General features: G+C 39.7%; 1 protein-coding gene across 1 annotated transcript in view; it reads right to left on the reverse strand.

The window, feature by feature from the left end:
* The window catches only part of PHLPP1 (PH domain and leucine rich repeat protein phosphatase 1), a 141,448-nt gene that overhangs the window by 64,482 nt on the left and 53,118 nt on the right, over positions 1-23,848 (reverse strand). Inside the window, exon 2 of the mRNA XM_082479084.1 lies at positions 1,429-1,625. Within this exon, the coding sequence (XP_082335210.1) occupies positions 1,429-1,625 (197 nt within the window). The remainder of the gene's footprint in view (positions 1-1,428; positions 1,626-23,848) is intronic.

Below are 23,848 nucleotides of genomic sequence, written 5' to 3' on the forward strand. Positions count from 1 at the left end.
CCCAAGCTTTGTCAGCAGAAGCCCTCAGTACATTTTTCTCAGCTTGGTTCTCCTTTTCTTTTAAAATGTGTTGTCAACTTACTGCTTAGCACAGTCTGCATGTTTTACATTACACGATTCATTTCTGTGCAAAAACAACTTAGAAATTCCATGTTAAGCAATTAGAAGGAGGGTATACAATCTCTTCCCTTTTTTGAATTAAAAAAAAAAATAGATATTTTTCATCTCAAAGAGAAGGCTGATGGGGTCCTGAATCCTGTCCTCTCCAGTGTGCTACAGTCACAGATACAATTCGCTGTCAGAGTTCACCCACTGCTGCTAAAACAGGAAAACGTCTCTATTTCAGTACCTCCAGGGAAGAGTTGAAGAATCATGTGAAGAATCATGAAAAGAGATAGGAAAAACAGCTCCTAGAAAAAAGGACTACATTCCACATTGCTAGTATAGAATATTAATGAACCAACTTTAGTCTGCATATATAACATTGTGAAACTTGTTTCTCTCCCAATGACTCTTAAGAATCAAACTTATCAGTATGCAAGGTGAAAGAGCATTATTTCAGGTGTAAATCATGCTCCAGCTAATGATTCTCTTCCCATTATCTTGGCTAATCAAGCCAAGAATACTGTTCTGAAACACTATTTTGGCTGAAATAGCAATGTTGTAATCTTACTGTCTTTGCTGAAGTTTCACAGAATCACAGAATAGTTCAGGTGGGAAGGGACCTCTGGAAGTCATCTGGTCCGACCTCCCTACTCAAGCAGGGCCATCTACAGCTGTTTGATCAGGACTGCGCCCAAAATGCTTTTGAATATCTCCAAGGAGGAAGACTCTACAACCTCTCTGGGCAACCGGTGCCAGTGCCCAGCCACCTTCACAGTGAAAAAGAAATTTCCTTGGGTTCAGACTGGACCTCCTGTGTTTCAGATGTAATCAATCAGAAAAAAGTCCAGTTTCAGCTTTTCACAATAATGTTTGTTGCTGTTACGTCAGACCACTCTTGTACAAGACTGAACACTCAAAAAACCCAATGTTGAAAATAAGCCCATGCCCTTATTGGTTACTTTTCAGATCTTAGAGTAACCCAGCATGGATAAAAACTGGATGAAGAGGCATGATACAGATCATACACAATGCACTTATCCTTTGGCTCTGTACTATTGCACGTGTAAAACATTTAACACTGCACACAAAAAAAGGAAACTGAATGTGTCTCACTTGCTTTTCTTTAGCGTTTTAATCTAAACATTGCAAATTGTTAAATATTAATCTGACCATAATCAAAAGTCATTTATATTCTTTGATAACCCCATTTACCAAAACAAGCTTACGGGGGGCTAGAAATCATCATAATTGAATGCAGTCTTCTCTGGGTAAAGATATAGGTGTTAAACAGGCAAGTACATAAATTTTATTTTAATATCTTACTTTTCCACCAATTAAAGGGAGGACATGCATCTTTCCAGTCTGGCTTTCTTTTACTGATGAGACAATTAGGCATGTTCCACAAAGGATAGCTTGGCGTCTTGTCCATCTGTTGACTGGCAAATGTATTTTCCCTTTTCGAACATTGTACATTCCTGAGAGCTGAATCCGTTCGGAGCTGCCAATGCTGTGGGGCTTTCCTGAAATAGAAACAAAAGCATCCACTTAATCATAGAAAATCTTTGCTTCTCTCACTCGAGTCATCCTGAGACTTTATCAGCAAGTTTTCAAGCTACAGACTGCAGCACGACAAATGAAACAGCTTCAAAACCATGCAAGCAGGTAATTTAGTATCAGCTTCAGTACAGGCTTCTTTCATAGTCAGAAGTACATAACAGGTTGGTATTGTGGAGAGCAGACCACAGTCTTGGAGTACGTTAAATAACCTGCAATAGTCACAGAAGTACCAATTAATGGTACCAGGCTTCTTTATGACACCTGGAAACCAAATGTTTCACATTGACTCTTTGGTAACTGCAAAAGGGGGTGAAGTACTGCATGCTGACCCACACCTTTGCACCTCCATGTCTCTTCTGGGCATCCTTAAGGTCATGGTTTGAATAGCTTTAATAGCTTCCCAAAGAATATCGTTCCTACTCTCACCATCCCACACTGTTCAGTCCAAACCCCACAGCAGAGGTAGTACACTCAGCCACAGTGTAAACAGATGCAACCTAGATGAAATGCCTCAAAGATTCTGCTTCAGTCTGAGTAGAGCTTTGGAAAGAGTGGAGTTCTTCTGTCTGCATTGCAATGAATTTGCTATTTATAATAATACAGATTATTAGCAAGACTACCAATTGACCAGATCTGTTAAATAACTTTAAATGGCTCAGATTCTACTAATCTAATCTATTAATAAGATTCTACTCTATAGAAACCATCACTAACAATGGCAACACGAAGACAAGCATCTCTTGTCTATGCTCTTACAGGACCATGTTTTTTAAGAGATAAATGGGAAGCAGCACAATTTGCACATTCTAATCTGAAGCATTTATCCACATCAAGTTACCCTATAAACCTTAAACATCCCAGCCCAGATCTGAGTCATCCAAATATACTAACTCTTCTGCAAACAGAGACAAGAGGTAATCATGTTCAAGTTGAAATTTCTGGTATACCAGTGCTGGTGAAACTTTGGAAGGGAGCTCCCCTGGATAAACAACCCAAAGACCATGTTAATTCCTAGTCGCTTCCACATCATGATAAAGGATAATTCACTCATTTTCCTACACTAACTTTTACCAAAATTCTTAAGAATCAAGGAATTAACAACTAGTTAGGACTCCAGAAAAGCAAGGACTTGATCCTATCTTCTAACCCCAGTATTTCTAGACCAGTGCCAATTAAACTGCAGCAGTGACAACTGCTGCCTGCTATTACTCCAACTTGCTATTACTACTTCTTGTATGACAGCTCATTTGTCTCAATGAGTCTGCTCTTGCCTTCAACTTATCTATGGGAAGATAAAAGACACCTACCACATGCCCTACACACTGCCATTTTCTCACCCCCGCCTACCCTGTGCCAATTCTTGCCCTTATCTTTAAAAACAGCCTTCTTGAATCTTCCTGTAATGTAATGGGTGTAATGAGCCCAGACTTGGCACAGTTACCCTCAAGCCTTGCTCTGCTCTAATAAACACTAGCATTTAGGCTACCGATGTCTGCCAGTTTGGATCTGCAGGAACATCACTGTTGCTTGAAGCTAAAAGACTGAAACTTTAATGCCCACAGGGTATCGGCATCTAATACAAAAATAGGTGCCTCAAGAAAGCAGTAATTTCACTGCCAAGCAAATTCAAATCCAACAACAGAAGCTATGGATAAACACTTTGCCCAAGAGAATAAAAGGGAACAGGGGACATCCATTCTACACAAAGCTACAGAAAGACAGATAGGTAATACCAGTAAGTAAAATAGAGCAACTCAGCCTTAAAGAAACACAAAAGCCGAATCAAACTTCACATTTGGAATATGAAAAATGTCGTTGCTAAAGTAACTGATAATTTACCTAGCTTGTGCAGAATGACAGACTCCATGCTGCAAAGCATTGATTAAAGTATTAACCACACAGAGAAACAAAATCTCTGTAATGGAGAAAAAAGTGCCTGCTAAGTATTAACAGTACGGTTGTATAAGGAATAATTGTCAGGGGTATGGGCAGTTGCACCTCAAAAATGATGTTTTACAGTCATCTTCCAGGGCCTGTTTCTGGCTGTATGCTAACTTCACTGGAAAAGCACAACCCACTGCTGATTGAACCCCTTAAAATTGCAAAGCACAAGCTCAATCCCTTGGGAAGCCCAGTTAATTTAGCAACATGCATTTTAATATAGCTGAATGCAACCTTCCTCATTCAAGAACAAAGGACATAATTCACACCTAATATGGGCAGACTTGTGTCCTGGAAAACATCAAACCTCAGAAGTTCTTTGGGATTATGGTGGATAACAAAGAGGATGAGCTCCTGCTACAGCGCTGCAGCCAAGATGCTTAGCAGGAAACATGACAGCATTCAGGAGCTATAGAAAAGTAACATTACCGTGCCTCGGCTACTGGGAAGATGATTACCACACTGGGTGCCCACACTTCACAAAGGGTGCTGAAAAATTAGTCTTCAGAAAAGTTACATGAGAAAAAAAAAAATAATCAGAAGCCTGAGAAACCCACTTCCGAGGACCAGACTCTCTTGGACTAGCTATATGAAGTTAGGCACAGCTGGACCTGTAAAACTACCCAGAAGTCTCTAAAAGGCAGTTCTTCAAATTTCATATAAATTCACATAGGTTGTAAGTCACAAGTCACTGTACCAATTAGTATTACCAGTAAATGTTTACTAGAAAAGCCAGAACAGAACTATCACTAGAAGTATTCATGCCAGGTATGATCTGTACTTTCTCTCAAATGGGAAAAATTACCAGGGTAAGAAACTTCAGTTATTCCTACGAATAAAAAAAAAAAATAATTAAAAACCAGCCCTTTCAAACTCTAAGGATTTAAGGTGCTTTTTTCCAGCAAATACTACCCCTTCCTATGTGAAAGCTAGAAGGTTCCTGATGAGAACATACAGAAATAAAATCCTGGGCCTATTTCATTAAAGCAAATGGTTTCTCTCTTCCTATTCTTGTCTACTTCACTACACAACCAGCCATCTGGTTGGACCAGCTGATCTTTCGAGGTCCCTTCCAACCTGGGCTCTTCCATGATTCTATGATTCTATAACTTGCAAAACCCCATATTTAATATCAGATCACATGTTGTTGCCTGAGACACAATCTGCTCACATATAATTCTGTTTTCTTCCTGCTAAAGGGTTGTAATCATTGAGATTTGATAGTATCACAGTGTTCTATTATCATGCAAGCAGAAAAAAAAAAAAGTCAAAAGCCGCTGGCTTATTTTGATTTTAAGCAGAGGTTATTCAAGGACATAGCAACTAGTCATGGAACTAGATCCCTAAATCCACAGAAGTTTTGTAGGTAACTGGGAGCAAAAGCCATTTGACAAGAAGCAGCCTTGCCTACTGAAAGATAAGCTTAGACAGACCGCAGATTTGAAGAGCTCAGTCATTTGCTGCCAGGAGAGCATATAAAAGCAGGAAAAGTTTAAATGACAGCGAGCTCTGCTACAACAGAAGAAGGCTGGAACTTGGCAACAGTGCGAAGCGATCCTAACACTGGCTGCTCTTCACTTCAGGGAGGACAGCAGCAGGCAGCAGAGTCTCACACCCTGACACGCTGGGGAGCGGAAGACAAGGAGAGGGCTCAGAAGTGTATATGCCTTTTCTGTGGCCCGGAAAATAATCAAATGAGAAGGTAAATGACCTTTTTCTTCCAAGTTTACAGAAGGGATGAGGCAATTTGGACTTCACCAGAATGCCTTTAGGCTAAGGATCAAAGACCACAAATTATGGCATAACCCTAGCATCACCACCAAAAATCGGTCATTTTTGAGGTAACCTACCAGTGCCAGTGAAAGCAGTGTTTTCACTAAAAGCATCAGCAGTTCTGAAATTACCTTCCTCCATCTGTCTTGGAGACCTCCCGTTTGAGATTCAGAAGCCAGCACAAGATTCATATTCAGATTTTTCTTCAGTTTTAACTGTACCCAAAAGGAACAGATGAGTTTTCACAAGGGCCTGTGATATACTGAAGCTGACAGTCGTGCAGATAAAATGACCCTTTGTGACTTGAAACACAAATTTGAATCCTGCCAAAAACTTATAAGATAATTATTGTTGCCTCAATCAGAGTGGATGCAAATATGCCAGAACATCTAGAAGAATCACATACCAGAAAGTGTTTTTCAAATGCGAAGCCCAACCAGAGCAGTTTGAGTGTTTTAGCAAGGAACCATAAAAAGATTATTTTTCATTCCTGTCAGGACTCCAAGACTACAGCAACTCGTAAGCACCCCCACAACAGGACTTTTGTTCTGTGCGAGGCATTAGAGGAGATGCCTCAAGGAATTATGAGCAGACCACTCATTTGGCTATTTTGACATTCATGGTTGATTTCCTCTCAGTTTTAGCTTGTCCCAAGTCCTGGAGAAAAACTAGTGGTATTTAGAACAAGGACAGAGAAAAGCAGGGAATTTGACTGAAACGGCAGAACTGTTGTTGGAACCACGAACCCTATCCTGCTTCACGGGAAGCTTGGCTGGGACACCAGTGATCTTTCCATGATATTAAATAACTAAGACCTCACCATGAGCAACGCGAGGAAGCTCTGGGTATGCAACATACTGACATCCCGCCTAGTGCAAAGACTTCAAACCTTATTAAATAAATACCCACAGCCACTTGTTTTGGATTCTGGAATAAAGCTGTTTATCCTAGCAATGGAAGGCATATGGAATACATTACCATCAGAAGTTATAAAATACCAGCTCATTATGGGACATAAAAGTACTTGAGAAAAAAAAAAAAAAAATCTCTCTGCAGCTATATGGCTGATTAAGTTGCAAGTACTTACTATTCCCCCCTGTTTGAAAAGTACAGCCAATAAAGTCTGCCTCTAAAGAACGATTTAAGACATTACCAAAATCAGAGCAGAGTGTTGACATAAGAAACACATTCACTTCTGTGCAGCGGGTCTTATTTTTATTACTAATATTGGTCTGATGGAATGAAAACTAAAAATTCTCCGAGATCTGCATGGCGCAGCCAGCCCGGCCAGCTGGAAAGACTGCCCGCCCTGAGCCATCTTGGATATTCACCAGCGGTAAGAGCAGCTTAGTTATTCAGTAGGAATAATGTGTAAGTTTGAAGGTTTTCAGAAGTGACGGAATGACTCTGAGTGCCTAATTTAGGGATGTCCTTTTCCTGCTATGGCTGGGCCAGCTACAGAGGTCATCATCCTCATCTGCACACTGTTGGGCCCCAGGCCAGCACTGCATCAACCCTACTGCATCAGCTGCTTGCTGTAAGCTGTCCCTAAGCTCTTTCAGACAAAACAGGCTGCTTTAATTTCTTGCGTCTCTTTTTGACTGGGAGACCTTAGGGACAGCTCACAGTGAGTAGTTCAGCATGGAGAGCAAAGGAATGGCACGTAGGAGCCAGAGCTGTAACACAATGGCTGCTGCTGGAGAGGATATGTAATTAAACCCACCCACAGCTTTCACAAACCATTTCAGAAGTAAGATATTTCACACACTAACACTCTGTGAACATCAACTCTTGTATGCATTGGAGACAAAAAAAACCCGAAAACCACCAATCAGTTGCAAAGACTTTGGTCTGAATCCACTAAGGAAAGCCAGACTATTTCCTAGTTGACCGGGTGAAATCAGCGGGGTGGGTGGCAGCTTCTCAGCTCCCACCTGGAACACCATCCCCACCATCTCTCTGAATTGAAATCAGGAACACCTCACACCTGCCTTGCCGGCAAACCTGCAAATCAAGGCTCAACACTGGTCTTGCCTAAACTTAAGTTCAAAGAGGTATCAATTACCTCAGAACACTGAAAGCCCTTGAGTGTCTTTGCCCATCGTTTGGGAAACTGTGCCACAATAGCTGTTGCTGAACCCTTACTGCCAGATCATTCTGCACATTTCTACTTTTGTCTAAACCCTTTCATCAAATACAGATAAAGCTACTGCCTGCAATGTTTTTGAAGCTTCTCAGTCATTTAAGGCTGCTTCCCCTTGCATTCCTGTCAAACTCAGGATAGTGGTAATGACTTCAGGCAAGGCCCAGCGCAATGAGATGTATAAAAATAAAGCAGGAAGTTGGATTAAAAAAAAAAAAAAAAAAAAGAAGAGGATGGCAATGGAAGCAGAAAAGCACAAGTAAAAACTCTGAAACTATTGTACTGCTCTAATTTTTATTTTAAACTTATGAAGCAAGCCTACTTACAGTTACATGCTTATTAGAAGTCTTTTTCCTTGTGAAGGTCCACACTGTGATAATTTAAGAACAAAGGCACAGAATTAGCAGATTTTATATTTAACTAAGACCAAGGATTCACCTGGTAGTCTACCAGCAACCAAGGATGCTTTTGCAAAGGTAACAAACCAAGTACATATACTGCAAAATTTCACCTGGCAAACCATTTCAAAACCAACAGTTGAATTTTTAGACTCATAAAAATTCCTGTAAGATTTAACACAAGGCTGCCGATCGATTCTGTACTGCTCTGTGGAAGAGGGACTTAGTCACCATTATGCTGTTCTTATGGCATGTAACTATTAGCATAGACTTCACTCATTATACTCCTCATGTTGCTGCACTCTATTAATATGGGGGCTGGGGGGAAGCTCTGAAGTGCTTAAGTTTCTTTTAGGAATTAGCAGTTCAAGCTCTACTATTGAAAGCTGCTACCTTTCCCCTGAGAAACAAAAGCAGACCACAAATGTTGGATTTTACAGAACTGCGTTACTCGTCTTTTTCTTTAAAGAAACCTTCATGAGACAAAACTGGCAGAGTAGAAGGCAGACAAGCCTTTAGTCTTTGTGAAACATATTCTTACTTTACAGGAAGATCATCCTTAAAGACAAGCATTATTGTTATATGATGTGATATAATAAAACATAGTTACTAGGTTTTATAGCAATAATCCTGCCTTCCACTTACATTAAATCCTCACTGGAGGAAAGGGTTGTATGAATTTCATAACCCAGAAAACATCCTTCTCTTTTGCCGCCACTGACACAGAATTCCATGTTTGTTCATTTGATCATTCCCTGTATCCTGTTCTCACAAATTCACCACCTCCACGCTGGAGCCCTAAAGCCAGGGTATCAATGCTTAAAAAGATACTGTAGGCAAAATTTAACAACATCTTTTTTTTTTTTTCAAAAGCATTTCTATCAAGTATTATATATTTATCAGTGGAAAATGGCTGCAATAGCTTTACTGTCAAAAGCTAAATATCAACCTGCATAAGCCAAAAGCTTCTGAAAAAAAAAAAAACTAACAGCAGTTCAGGGGAATTCATTTAAGTATCATTGTTAACCAGCATGACTTCTACACTAGGACAACATAATAAAGGCAACAGGCTAAAGTAGGATATGTAGTGGCAATGAAGATGCTACTTGCAATTAAAAGCAAGCAAGCACAGTGGAAGTTCATCTGGATTACTACATGAGCCAGCAAACCCAAAGCCTTGGAATCCAATTGTTCTGACTCTAACAAATGAATTCCAGATCTAGCTGCTGCAATGTATTTTCACAGGTTATACAGTTGAGTACAGCATGTATAAGCAAAACCCCCAAAACTCAACACATCCCCACCCCCAACAAATTGAAAACCCACCTGTTGTTAAATTCTTCATCCCGTCTATCCCTACAGACTACTCCTGCAGATGAAACACAGGTCCTTCCCATTCAAACTCTCAGCCCTAAACGTTCCCATCCACCTCACTTGCGTGCAGGAAATTCAAGCAAGTTACAAGCAAGCAGGTTTATTTATTTCAGCAAAACAATGAGGGTCTCAATGCACTCTTGATATCCTGACTTCTGCTTGCATTAGAAACACAATGAGGGGCAGGTTGAATTCTGTTGTTGCATCCAAATACTTCATTTTGAAGAAAGCTCATAAAGGGGAGGCAGTTGCCTGCTCTTCAGTAGCAAAACTCAGTATCAACTCCTTTGGGAAAGCACCATATGCCACCTCTGCAAGGAAAAATAACTGAAATATCCTGAGAAGGAACCATCAAGAAAAAATGTCATCTTCCTCCTGTACTTTATTAAAGTTGTAAAAAGCTGCAATATTGGTCTAGAGGCTTCCAGGAAGTACTATCTAAAACAACTTTCTCATCTTGAACTTAGGATTCATTTAAGGAATCTACTGAAGAAGTTAATCAGTGATATCTTCTACCAAGTATTTTTGCTCAAAGTAAATTTAAAACAGAATTAGTCTTATACTGAGAAGATTTATACCAGTATCTGATCACATCCCTTACATATATTTCTTAAAAAGAATACTTCAGCAATACATTTCAAATTACCCCTTATTAAGATGGCATCAGGAAACTCGACTTTGTGAACAGTTTTACAATTGTACGCACTGATATTAAAGAGGTGAAAATTGAACAGATGGGGCCAAAAAGCTAAGCCTTACAAACTTGCCATAGTACCACAACTTTCATAAGAGCATATAAGCTTCTGTAGGAGGGACCCAACGACTGCTCAACTGATCTTTGCCCTTTCTCCCCAACTCAGTCCCCATAAAGCACAGCTGAACAGAATGCTGGAAATGCACATTTGTTTTTGTGAAGTCATGCAAAATTGAATTCTACGTGTCATACTCGCAACGCACAATAAAGCCACAAGCACAGTAAAACCCCTGGCATCCCAAAGGATACTTACCCTGTCTAAAGCAATTGCTGTATTGGCAAAAGCTCTGAGCTAACCAACTGTTTTAGGCAAAGCTGGAGTCTTGATGGAATTCAAGAGCAAAACTACATTGATGACTCCACTGAAGTTAACAGCGGCTTTCAGGTCTTATCAGTGTTAAGATGCTCAACATGAAGCACAGCAACGTAAGCTCAAAATAACTACTTGAACGCACACTCCTCTGAGAAGGAACAATGACAGCCCCTGGCAGAAGTTCATCTGAATGTCTTAGTACTACGACAGTAAGACAGAAACCCATGCTCCTTACCAGCAAAAGTTGAGCAAACCCCCACACACCCCTGGCACCAACCTGCCTTGCCCTGAGGATGGAAGCTATGGCTAGTCAAACATTTTAAAAAAAGCTACAGGGGAACAAATATGCACACTAGGTAAAGGACTGTTTCATATAAACTTCATATATAACACAAACACCATCTTTCAATGTATTCTAGACTAAAATTCCACCAACTACGAGATGACTAAACTGTTTTGTGCATTAAATGAATTCAAGTTCCAAGTACAATGATTTTCTCATTGCTCTTTCGTCAGAAGAAACAAGTAAGGTATTCTACGACATGTCTAAAAGCCTGTGGTAATGTAAATCCTAGTAAAAGTAAAGTATTTAAAGTATGACACTTCCTACAATAGACTACTGTACCAGCATTATTGTAAAATAATGTCAAAACCTAAACTCAAGTTTTATCATAGGATGCAACTGATAAACAGCTTATGTCAAAACAATTCTGTACACTATTGCAAGGCTATTACTAGCACATCTCAATTCAGTCTAGTTTAAAAAATCCCAAATAATTGTGGCATAGAACAATACTTAAAGATGTATATGCTGCCTGGTGAAGACCCTCCAAAGGTTAGCACTAAAAAGAAGGCCAGAATGCTGGATTTGGAACTGTCAACACTTACAATCGAAAGCCACATAACCTAATAAATAATAAAAAAAAGGAACTAGTGGTAAAAATTGAGTGACTGCTTTAAGTTGCACAGACAGAAAAATACAAAACCCGGAAGAAACAGCATGAGCACATTAGTCAGAGAGAATTATCTGTCAGTCATAAATACTAAACATTTCAAATTCACCTTCATTAACATGAGATTTCCATGCTATGACTAGAAGGAATTCTGGCTGGGCAATGTCCCTGTAAGCTATTCTTACTCCATTGTATCAGTCAGTCAGTCTGCCCATACCTTGCTAGGTAAGCTTAGTTCATACATTTTGTATCTATACCTTGGCTGCTTTCCCCACATAGCTAGTATTTGTGCGTGCATGTGATTTTGTCATATGTTTACACAAACCTTTTTTTCAAATAGCTCGTCAAAGCAAGAGCCTTTTTGGATTGCAGCTTTGAGTTCAGTAAGTGGCATAGAGTACAACTTCAGCTGAAAGTGAAAGCTGCAATAAGCCAGCAGGACTTTCTTTGGTTGCCTCTTTCCCCCTCTCTCCTACAACTCCGTAGCTAGAGACTGTTCCTAACAACACCCCTAACAGCTTTTCTTTTTCACTTCTCTCTTATCAGCAAGCAGCTTCAAAGAATCACACAGAAGCCTGGATGATGCAAAAGAAGAGAAAGGACCAGCTGCTACCCTGGGAAAGCTTCACTACCCCGATCTCTGCCTGCTTATAGCCAACAACCTTGTTTTGTTGCCAAAGAACATGTACCCTTTGATTTGCTGTAAATCAACTTCTGTCATTCAAGTGTTTGCTTTTTTAAAATTTACATGACAAAGGTTGGATTATGCTGACATACATTAAACTTGTATGTCAACGCATGAAAATATGCAGCAGTAAAAGGCAACTTGTATCAGAACTCTGTACTTGACACCGCATTCCAGAGAAAAAACAAAGACAAGGGAAGGAAAGCCGATTTTATAAAGTGAGAAGAAGGAAACAGTGGGGAGTGAGAGATATGTATCATGAAGAAACATGAAAGGGAACATTTTCCCAATGCCTTTCTACCCTTGGAAACAGAGGCTGGAAAGATTTATCGCATGGCCACAGATATCAGGTTTGACACTGTTTCTTCTCTTTTCTACCACAGAGACTAGAAGTAACTGGATAGCATATGGGAATTGTCTAGGGCACGTCATACGGTTTTATTACAAAGGAGAGGAAAAAAAACTGAAGAGATTGGCTTTTTCCATTCCCTTTTTAAATTAAATCAACTATCACACATCTGAGTCATCCCCAAACTCATCAGTTTTCTGTCCAAAGCACTCAAACGGTCTGTGAAAGGACAATCAAAAGTGCTAGCTCATAAGGCCGACTACAGTCTAAGGTTTCTTGTTTCATGCTACACATCCCTATAAGAAAAATGTTGAAAATTTCCACACCCATAGCAAGAGAAGAAAAAGCCTGTACAAAGGTCCAGTTTTACAACTATGCAGTCTGATTTACAGCTCCTGAAGCCTCTTAAGTCAGGAAGTTATCTAGGAGAAACCAAAACATGTTCGTGAATTCAGCTTTGACAGGAAAGTGAGTGTGCTAAAAACAACCCCAGGAACTTGAAAATTCATCAGAGCACCGCTTTAACTCTGGTTCATGATAATTTTAGAAAGGGAACCATAAATACACAGCACGAGTGCCTTGTACAACACTGGTAGGATCAACTTGAAGTTGGGCCTACTTATCAAAGCTTTCTGCTTTCCGTGAAAACACCCGGAAGAGTCTGAAGTGCCTACACATACCTGAGGACCCCCATCTTGAAAGTCAAGCACCTTCATTACTGGCATTTGAATCCAATACCTCTCAATACCAAGAGAGAAGAGCAGTCCAGCTGGACAGTGTTCAGTACAATGCACAGTACAAGAAAGTCTAAGTATATTGATTGTGGTCAGACCATAATAGTATTTCATTTGCCTGCCATAGAAATGAATGCTTTCTCTATCATCGGAAAAAATATTGTGGCTATAGAGACACTACATTTAAACTGTTTACTTCAAAAAAAAGCAAAGCAACTCAAACTGTTCCACCCTCCATCCATGTCCAATACTAGCATCTAAAAACAAACAAACAAAAAAAACCAAAACCAACACTACTCCCCTCCAATGCACATCATTTTAAAGTTCAGCACATCTTAATATTATTAAAATCGTATTGAACCCTCCACCCTGTAATCAGGGGAAAGACCTAAAGTATGCAAGACCTTATTTAAGCAGGCTCTCTATTTTTATCCACCCACTCTAACTGACCAATTGTCTTAAGTGCCTGTGTCCTTACAAAGGAACAGATCACATCACATTTGTTTTTCTGAAAGCTGTTTCACAAGTCACCTCCACGCAGAGGAACGCAAATTGCCTGGACTGTATGACCACGTACCCTCATGGCAGAAATCCTCTCCTGTGCTCTCTCACTGACCACTTTACTATACTGAATAGAGAAGAGGAACAAGACTTTACTATACTGAACAACACTTTACTATACTGAATAGAGAGGAGGAACAAGAGAAGGTGGGTCAGAATCCCTTCCTTTGCCTCCTCCTTCCAGAGACCTACTGCATGACTGGACACAGCAATATGTCCACAACACAAAGGCATTCTTTAGAAAGATCAGCTCTAGCAGTGACCTCTAAAACATGTATGAAGCTTCCTTGTCACAAAACCAGGAAAAGTTTGTGATGCTCTCTCATTCACAAATATTTGCAGGATTAAGTTTTAAAAGCACTTGGATAGATTTTTAAAAGAATCCTTCCCAAAATACTATCTTTTTGATTCCTCTGCCCACTCACCCTCCTTTGAGGGAGAACTGAGACTCCTGAAGATTATTATTTTTTTGACACTTTCTATTTGTGTTTCAACTATCTTCACCTCCACCCCAGCAAGATAGGGAAGGAAGAGGTCAAGGATATATTATACTTGCAAGCTATTTTTTAATCCTCTGTGAATTGTCAGCACTTTAATTTCATTTATAATATAGCAGAAACAAAAATTTTAGTGAAATTTATTGTTAGGAGCAAAACAATAATTAATTTTAATTAAAACTGAACCACTTACTTTGCACAAGAGAAGCGTGTTGGGTACAAAATGCCAAACATTGTTAACCTCCAAACTGATATAATTATATTATACTTCAGATCAGCAGTATTCATATTGATTTTTTTTTTTTTAAATGGAGGTTTCATATACCGTATTGCCAAGTTAACTGATTGAATAGATATTCTAATTGCTAGGCATTTTAAATAGTAAAAGATTTCTAGATAGCTAGACAGCTTACATTCGGCTATGTAAAGGACAATGAAACTTAAGCTGAAACACCATGAAATTATTCAAAGGAATATTTTTACCAAAAATATTAAAAGATGAAGAAAACAACCAGATTCATTTTCTCCCATATTTCCTTCATATTCTGGACATGTACAAACCTAAAAATAAAGGATATGGGCTTGAAAAGAGCTTCCCTTAAATCTTAAGCAGAAACAAGCAGGATGAGAAGAAAACACTTGAGATCATACGTTGGCTAGCATATTAAGTGTGAACACATACACGAGGAGATGGCACTCTAAGAAAGGACACTGCAAGAACAGGAATTGGACATAATTATTTTATCGGCAGCACTTTAAATTAAGCCTGTTCAACAGCTGATGAAACTCATGGCACTCTGCAGGATACCAGGGACTCTCATAAGTCCCCAGAGAGGGTCCATTACTCTGCCCACACAAGAAACAAGTCTCAATTGGTGTTGGTAAACACATCTCAGGGCATCAGACAACAGGCCAAGTTTGCCGAATCTCCCCCCCAGTGCCAGTTCCCCAGAGAAAATGGGGAACAGCGGCTCACTCAGCTATTGCTGCCCAAATAACTGAATCTGTGCTCTGTTATAACTGAGCTGGGAACTGCTACTGTCATCGTCATATGGGGCTGCGTGCCTGTCTGCGCATGTGTGCATGTGCACTTGTGCACAGGGAGAAGGATGAGACCCTAAAAGCAGGCTTTCTCTGGCTAGGGCACTGAGCAGGGCACTCATGCTGCTACCACCAGCAGAAGCTCCTCTCCAAGAACTTGGGGAACTAACTGCTCGGTGACACAGGAAAAAGGCAACCATGGTCATCAACAACTGCCTTCAGCTTCAGGGGACACTGGCATCAGCACTGCGGTTTCGCTATCAAACCCAGTTAATGAGACAAATGTTTATGAACAGTCATACATCAGGGGAACGTCTGCAAAGGTTTAACGGGAAGTAGGGATGAGAGGGAGAACTGCCCCTCCAAGGCAGGAAAGTGAAACACTTCCCCTGATTGCCCCGGTTTGTCTTGCTCCAAGTCCTACTCATTAATCTGAGTTTTTGTAGTGGCCTCCTGCTGGTTTTTGAAGCAAAGTAAGCCGGTGACCTGGAATGTAATTAAGGGAAAGGAACTGTGTAGTTTACCTCATCCAATTTGCATTTTGCATACTAACTTGTAGTATAAAAAGCTGTTTAGACATACTTTCTCTTGCTGCTCCACTGAACTATTTATCATTAGTTGTTAACATAATGCCAGGACTCATGAGGTGAGTTTAAAAACATTTTGGTTCATATTTACTTTAATTATTTGTCTTTTTCCTACAAAAGCGTACAGTTGTCTTGCCTGTTCATAAACAGAGAGGCTTTGAGCAAGCGTAGTAGCTGCACTCAAACATTTATACAACTAGCATTTCAACAAAAATCATTCCCGCAAGTTTCTTGGTCTCTGTTCTTGGGAAGAATGAAATCTTTTTCCTGCATTCACTGTTAGTTAATACTTTTTTCCTTGATCCTTGAAATACTTTTGCTATTCCTTTGCCTCAGGTTTTGTTACTTCCAGGGCAGAACTCACCACTGTCTCTACAAAGTTGACTTCAGCAGTGGTTCATGTGTTTTCCAAGGATGAAATGAACAGACCAAAGTCCTGTTAGGAAGGCTTATCGTGTAAACCAAGATCACAGTTACTTAACACGGTAGAGATCGTTTTCCTTAAGCTACTTTAATGATACAAATGCACAAAGCATAATATTAAATCAATGCTCAACCAAGAACCAGAAGTGCCATATCATCAGTCACAGGGGCTTGACAGATTTCTAAATTTGAAATAATCAATTGAAGGCTTGTCATCACAAGCTTTGGAAAAAAAAGGTGTTCAGATTTGTAAAACACCTCTGAGGAAAGCCAGCTAGCATAGTCCAATACTCTGAAATACCCACAGCAAGCCAACCAGAATTTGCTATGAGTTAAAACCAACCACCCCTCCCTAAAAAATGGGCTTTGTCTGAATTTTTGAATTGGAGATTTTAGCTCCAAGGAGGTGATGAGTTAGCAGCTGTCACTGAAGTTTTGTTTTACTGAATCATGAAGTAAAGTCCAAGACCTTAATGTAGTTTCAAAATCCTTTTACTATCCTTGGAAAATAAACTCAGTCCACCAGAACCTGATCATTAGAGAAAACATAACTTTTTTTGGATGAACCTATTCACTTTTTAATTGAGAAACTTTCTTCTTCGAAGTCTAAGCTGAAAGAGATATTGGTCTCATCAGCTCAATTTGAAAAAGCCAAATCTACATAACTTAGTTATTTTAAAATGAGAACGTAGACCACCTCTGAAAAAAATTGTTGAGATTAATTTATTTTTTTCTAAAAGCAATTACTTAGTAACAAACATGAAGGTGCTCTTTTCCAAGACTTTTTAAAACTAATGCAAAAAGACATTCTGAATCCACATGTGGTATTAAGTTTTCACCACATAGGATTCAATGCATGGAAAGGAATTCTCGTGTTTCCTCAGTGAAGTTTGCTTGTGGAGAACATGGAAGTGATCTGACAGCACTGTGCCAGGCCTCAGGACGCTGGGTTGAAATGCAAACTTCTATCCCCAGCTTTTCTTGCCCTCTAAATTTTTATGCCTTTTTTACCATTTCAGAACTAAAAAAAAAAAAAGTAAAGAAAAAAGCAAAGCACACAGACAAAATGACTTTTAAAGCTTTCCATGGAAGCTGCAAGCAGAGCAGCTGTGTTCATTCAACTCTCATTACAAGAAAAATCTGTTTGGGAGCAAAGTAAATACAATTCAATACACCAAGTCAGACTTTCTTCAAGATCTATTTGCTAACTTCACAGTCCTAACTAGGTAGTGTCACAATGATAACCTCAGTACAGTAGCTCAGGACTACTCTTACATTTCTTGGAAACGGTTGCAACAGATAGTTTCCTTGTGACTAAATATAATCTTCCCAGAGATGCATCAGACAGGCTCATAACTCTTCTGTAAAGGAAGTCTGCTGAAAGGTAAAAATGTGACAGCAGCAGTTTTAGAGAGAGATCTGGCCAAAAGTTGACAATGATGAAAAACGTGCATTCAGGAAATCTGTCTTTCAAAGCACAGGACTCCTTATCAAGTCACCTTCTGTTTTATCTACACAACTCTTAAGGAAATAATAAGATTCCTGTTGAATAAGGCCATTATTTGATGTATTCTTCTAACTTCCTCCTTAGGCTAAAGGACAGTAATGCTCCAAAGCATTACTAAATTTATTATTTAAAGAAAACAAAAGAGGAACAAAATACATTTGAGACATTTCTCTGAGGTATATTACTAAAAGATAAAAGATGCTATCACATACAAGACTTATCCAGCATGGCATAGATAGCTTTTTCCTGCAGATATACCCTTGACAAAAACAAAAGCCATACTGGAAAAACAGGGAATGCTGCAGTCTCTGATGCTGCTGCACACTTCCCACCTAACCAGGATGCCTGCCTCAGGTATACTGTCTTGTTATGAGGTTTGAAAAACCTACCCAGCTTCAATAGAAGAAGCATAAAGCAACAGTACCACTCTTATTGACAAAAGGAAGCTTCAATTTATTAAAATTATATAGATATAACCAATTCCCATACTGTATATAACAAATTTTATTTATTGTTTCCTCTCCTTTAGGAGGATAGCACATCTGAAGTAACATTTTAAAGCAGACAAGCCAAGAGCATTACACCAATCTGTGAAGAAAAAAGTACATTCAGTCTAAGTATCACTAGAGATTCACTATTCCATGTTATGTGCTGTGCTAGAAGAATAGTACCAGAAGTACGTGCTCAGAAAGCTAAAAGGAGCCTATGAATCTACCAAACACAAAAATACTCAGCTGCTGGACCACCTCAACCTGGAACTAATGCAGATTTGTCTAGAGTCTGTGAAAACCCAAGTACACTGAAACTTAGGGCTTTTTTTGTTTATTAATTCCTTAGTTTATGTGTAAATTATGAAATACCTAAATTTTTTTTCAAGTCAAAGGTGCAAACTTTCTATAGGCAGCCATAAGCAGTTTTATCTGTTCTCCATCATGTGTCCTGCATCAATATGCATCCCCAGTCCCATTTTCCTCTGTCTTCTTGTATCCGCTGATGATGATCCAAATAACATTTTCCAGCCTGCAATTATATGAAGTTTGTTTGATTTTTTCTTTTTTTTTTATTAATGCATTGCCCCAAGATTTGTCATACCACTGCTCTGAAACAAAAATAGTAAAACTTCTGAAGAGAGCCTAGCCACTTGTTCACATGAAAAGATTATCATGCCAGTACAAAGGTTGTTGTTTCTAACCGAGTTACTCAAGCATCCTGCAATAAGCCATTCAGAAGTTCATCGTTACTTGTCCAAATGGATTAGTCATATTAGAGCTGAAGCAGTGGCATTATGTAAAAGGCTGCTTCTTTCTGATCTGCTTCATTAGCTCCAAATCATATTTACAAAATGCAACATGCTACTTCAGCATGTCTGCAGCAATCAGCAGTTAAAACAATTTCTTTTATCATCATCCATGATATGTGAACACATGGGTGGCCAAAGTATAGCCCACGGGTGCTAGGCTCACACAACTACCTACTCGCTTAGAGCACAAAACGTAGGGCCCATGGAGAGCAAGAGCTGTAGTTCTCATCACTTCATCTCTGTTTTAGTGGGTTTGTGCAGAGGGGTAGCCCACAGACAGACAAAGGCAGCAACAATGTGCTGCTCCATTTTCTAGCAATTGTGGGTCATTTGTATCTGCTGATGAAACCGAGCCATTCTCCAGTGGACAGAATTTAGATATTTATTCAACCTGACAGAATCAAGCTATTTAACAATGGGAGGAGAGCAGAGATGAAATAATGGGACTAGGATGTTATGAAGTGGAGAAGAGGTAGAATAAATACTGACATATCCCATTGTAAGTCTCGAGCTGACATTATTGAGTCGGCCTTTGGAAACTAGGACAAGTGATCTGAATCATGACAAAAAGGCTTTCAAATATACACTGTCTGCTCTTTGTTTGGATTTGAAGAAAGCAAGCAGCTTCCCTGAGCTGGTGAGTACATTCTCTAAGCTCTTCTGTTGAGAATAATTTTCAATTTATCTATTTAAGATGGAAAGTTTTCCACTGAAAACAAGCAACAAGTTAGCCTCTGGACATGTTTGCTGTTAGAAACCAGACAGGTTATGGATGTGCAGTTAGCAAGGTGCAGTATGTACACCAGGCAGAATTTAAAGACGGGGGGAAAAAATGCATTATTGTTTATAGGGTGATAGTATCATATCTGGGATCCTAAATCTGGTTCCCATAGCTCACTACATATATATCACAATAACTAAATGGCAAAGTGGCTTTGTGGTTGTTTCACTACCTGATACTGTGAAGGGAAAAATACGTTCCTGCAACCAGTTAAGAAAATGTATGGCTCTGGGCCAGACTACACTGACAAATTTAACCAAGTCATTCCCACCCTTGCTCATCTGCGAAGCCAGCAGGATTTTCAAGGTCACAGATAATTCCGATTCAGAATACCAGCATGAGCCGCATGACAGCAGTGGAGCGCCGATGCCTGTCCCTGCTGCTCTGCACTCCCCACACACCGGCTCACTCGCACTCTTCCACAATGAGACTCTCAAAGATGACTGGGGCCTCAAACCTGGCCTAAGCCTATTTACCTGCTTATAGGCCTTCTTAAACATGATTTATTATTTTAAGAGTTTCCCGCATACATATTTGTGCACATTTAAGTTCAAAGAAGGGGTTGGCAGAACCACACAGAAGTTACCACATCAGTTTGTTATTTGAGCAGGAATACGTGCTACTTACCAGAGAAACTCCCTCAAGTCTACTGCCTTAGTTGCACAGGAATTATCCCTACCAAGCCCCTATATCGAGACCACGATGCTTTTTTGGGTAGTTGCAGTAACACACAGACAGGTGTCTGCACTAACAGTAAAGACATACGTTCCTCAAAGAATCCCTGCCGGCAGTGGAGGAGTTATTTCCTCTCTTGTTCCAGTACTCAAGAAAGTAATTCCTCCCACTTCGGTTTTTATTGGAGAAAGAAAATGCTGTTCAAGAGACAAGGCTAGTGAATAGCCAAAGGTAAATCACATCTTGTAACAAAGCAATGCTTTCTAAGGGGGTGCCCATCCCTTGAAGCACTAAGTGCTGCTCCCACCATACACAAAATAGGGTTAGAGATGCCTAAATGCATGAGTCACTGGACCTCTGGAAGTAAGTTTCTACCCCCAGTTCTGTGTCTCCATTTAGCATCCCTGGGCTTCTTTTTTTTAAGAACCAAATCCATAAAAGGCAACACGCAGTTTGAGGAATTCCTACCTGCGATATTAAAATTAGAAATGGTACTCCATACTTAGTGATTGCTCTTTTCATTTAGGATTAAGAACTTGGGGACAGAAGGGGTAGCATCAGATTTTGCTGGACAGTAATTCAGGACTAAAAGGGGAGTACTATTTTATTTCACAACTTGCATAAATTTTCCATCCTTCCATTAAAGTGTAAGATAACCCAGCTTAAATACACCCATATACAGACCCTGTCAATTCAGTAACTTCAGCCAGGTTGCTGTACACAGCAAGAAAATAAAACACAAACTCAAAAAAAACCCCACTCCAATCCCCAAAACAAACAAAACCCCAAAACACCCCACACCTTTTTTTTTTTTTTTTTTTTATTAATAAAAGGGACAGACATACACCAGACAGGCATCTTAAGCACCAGTTCTCTGACCAGCCTGGCTATTTCTAGATCACTCCTTTTGGTATGTTCTATTCTCGCAGCCGCATGAAACTATTTTCCAAATGCCACAGGACAGAGCCTAGCACCTGGAATACAAATGCTATGCCAGGTCACATGACAGCAGGACACCAAAACTAACCCCAGTGCCATAGACCCTTCCTCGGCATGGTCACCCTCTGTTTCCTTTTTTTCATTTTCCTAGCACTGTCATGGATTTCCAAGGACTGTCACCTCAGTGTAAAGTACCATACAGCTGTCAGGGCTTTAAGATGTTAAAAGTAGAACTATTTGAGGGATATTGCTTCAGATTTGAAAGTGTTTGTCAAGTTTCTGTAGGTATGGTTTACATGAGGCTGGTTTTTTTTCCTGTCCAAGATTATGCTGCCACTGTCCTGCAGAGATCACCAGGAGGGCACAAAGCTCTTTCTTAGGAGCGAAGGAGACAGCAATCCTCCACCGTGCACAATGAGAGATGCATGCCACGATGAGAGAAGTGGCACTCAGACAACAGGCAATGACACCCACATGATTTCAGCTGTTGGAAAAGCATACAGATGAAGAAAGACCTATTTGCAGACTCTGTTCTTTGTGGCATACTAATGTGTTACATCACTCTGTATACAGAGTAGGTATTAAACTCTTACAGGCAGGTTAGAAAATGAGAAGTCACCTGCTTCAGGAGAAAGTTCTCCTCGAGACCAATTGCCTAAATATCTTGCAAAGCCTACATAAAGAGACAGAATTATGCAAAGTTAGACAGCTTACAGTCAGTTTGCCCATGTTCGTTTCTCGGCCAGAAAATGCAAGGAAACAGCACCTACATCTCACTTGCACACTTAACTTTTCTACTTGGCTCTAGAAATGGCAGTGAAAGACATTTCAGAAAGCATTTAAAAAAAATGGCTCCATGCTCAGATGAAAGATGTCTTTACTTCAGACAACACGGATGAGACTCCACAGCACATCTTGTGGTTTTGAGGAACAGAAAGCAAATCTGTCACTTGGGAGGCAGATAAGCCCGTCTTCTTCAGAAGGGCCTTGATGCTGACAAACTTCTGCAGCTAAAAATCCAGCAGAGATAATGTTACCTCAAAATTTAGCATGAAGTATGCTTGCAACAGTACTTCAAAGTAGCTGTATAAAAAATAAAAATAAATCATAATTCCTCAGCAAATAACAGCCTACATGCAATGCTTATGATGAAAAGGGGAGATGGCCCAGCTCACCCCCAAGTCTAAGGATTATGTAAGAGCAGTCTCAAAGTTTGGAGCACAGTATTTTATAAGGACTAGATAAATAATCTATTTTAGTTCCAACAGAAAACTAAACTTACTCAGTAAAGCACAATAAAAAGGAACCACCTGCAAATTTAAAGTGTTGCAAATAAAAATCTTTGTCTACGGTTTCCTGGAGACAATATTCTTTTGTAACATTCACAAACCATCATTTTGTCCCCAAATCCCTGTACGTTCTTAAGCCAGAAAAATAGTAATGAGTCATAGCTGTAACTTAAAACAAAATTCCTGAAACTATGCTGGCAACTTTAAAATGGTGATCAACTTCACCACCTTAAAGGGGGAAAAAAAAAAAACACCCAAAAGCTGAAGGCTGCTGTTCAGTATTTTCAGAGCCACCTTAGAAGTGGCATCAGTAAACATTGCCCACGCTGAAATAGCTGATACACTCAGCAGCAGAAGCAGCAGAGCTCTCAGCTGAGCAGGCATGACAATATTAAACTAACTTATTATTAAATTAACACCTATTGTAGCCAGAGACTACATGAGTTTGAATACATACAGTCCCTGTTTATGTCCCAACTGAATGCTAGACATTGGGAAATAGGCTAGTCTGAAGCAAATAAAACTAAAAATTTTTGGGGGTTTGGGTTGCTACTGCCCACTTATCTTTTCTTTGGCATCATTTCTCAACAACTCAGGTATTTCACACCAACTTCAGCTTAACTTTAATATTGGGTCTGATTACAAAGAAAACATAGCTTTCATGGACTGAAAAGACTAACATGCTGTTTTTAAAAATGACATGAAATCCCACCCAAGTCCCATAGCCTGTTTCCTTGTTACAGTCTAAATCCAACAGTGAAAATCCATGGTCAGAGGACAGCTGGAAGATATTTAACCTCTTAGATTTCTCAGGCTGTTATTAAAGCAACAAAAGGACTACTGCATGCAAGGACACCACGTAAGGGCCACAGGACAGCAGGACCAACTTACCAGTGAAGACAAAACCCCCTCAGCTGCATCTCTGCTGCAATTCACTATTTTGTCTAAAATGAAAGTGGGGTTTAAAACACAAGTCTGCTCTCCTTCTCTCCCTCAGCCTTTCTACCAAAGATCTGGTAAGTTAAAGATTATAGATGTCTTCACTTTTCTTCCACAACTACCATTGAGGAAAGCAGACAGAAGTAACTACAGAAGCGACACCAACATTCATGAAATCCGTGGTATTACATGAAGGCAAGGATCAGAAAAAACAGAACAAGTGAGATGCA

This window comes from Vanellus vanellus (genome assembly GCF_965231255.1).
Source record: "Vanellus vanellus genome assembly, chromosome: 2".
In the NCBI taxonomy this organism is placed as follows: Eukaryota; Metazoa; Chordata; class Aves; order Charadriiformes; family Charadriidae; genus Vanellus; species Vanellus vanellus.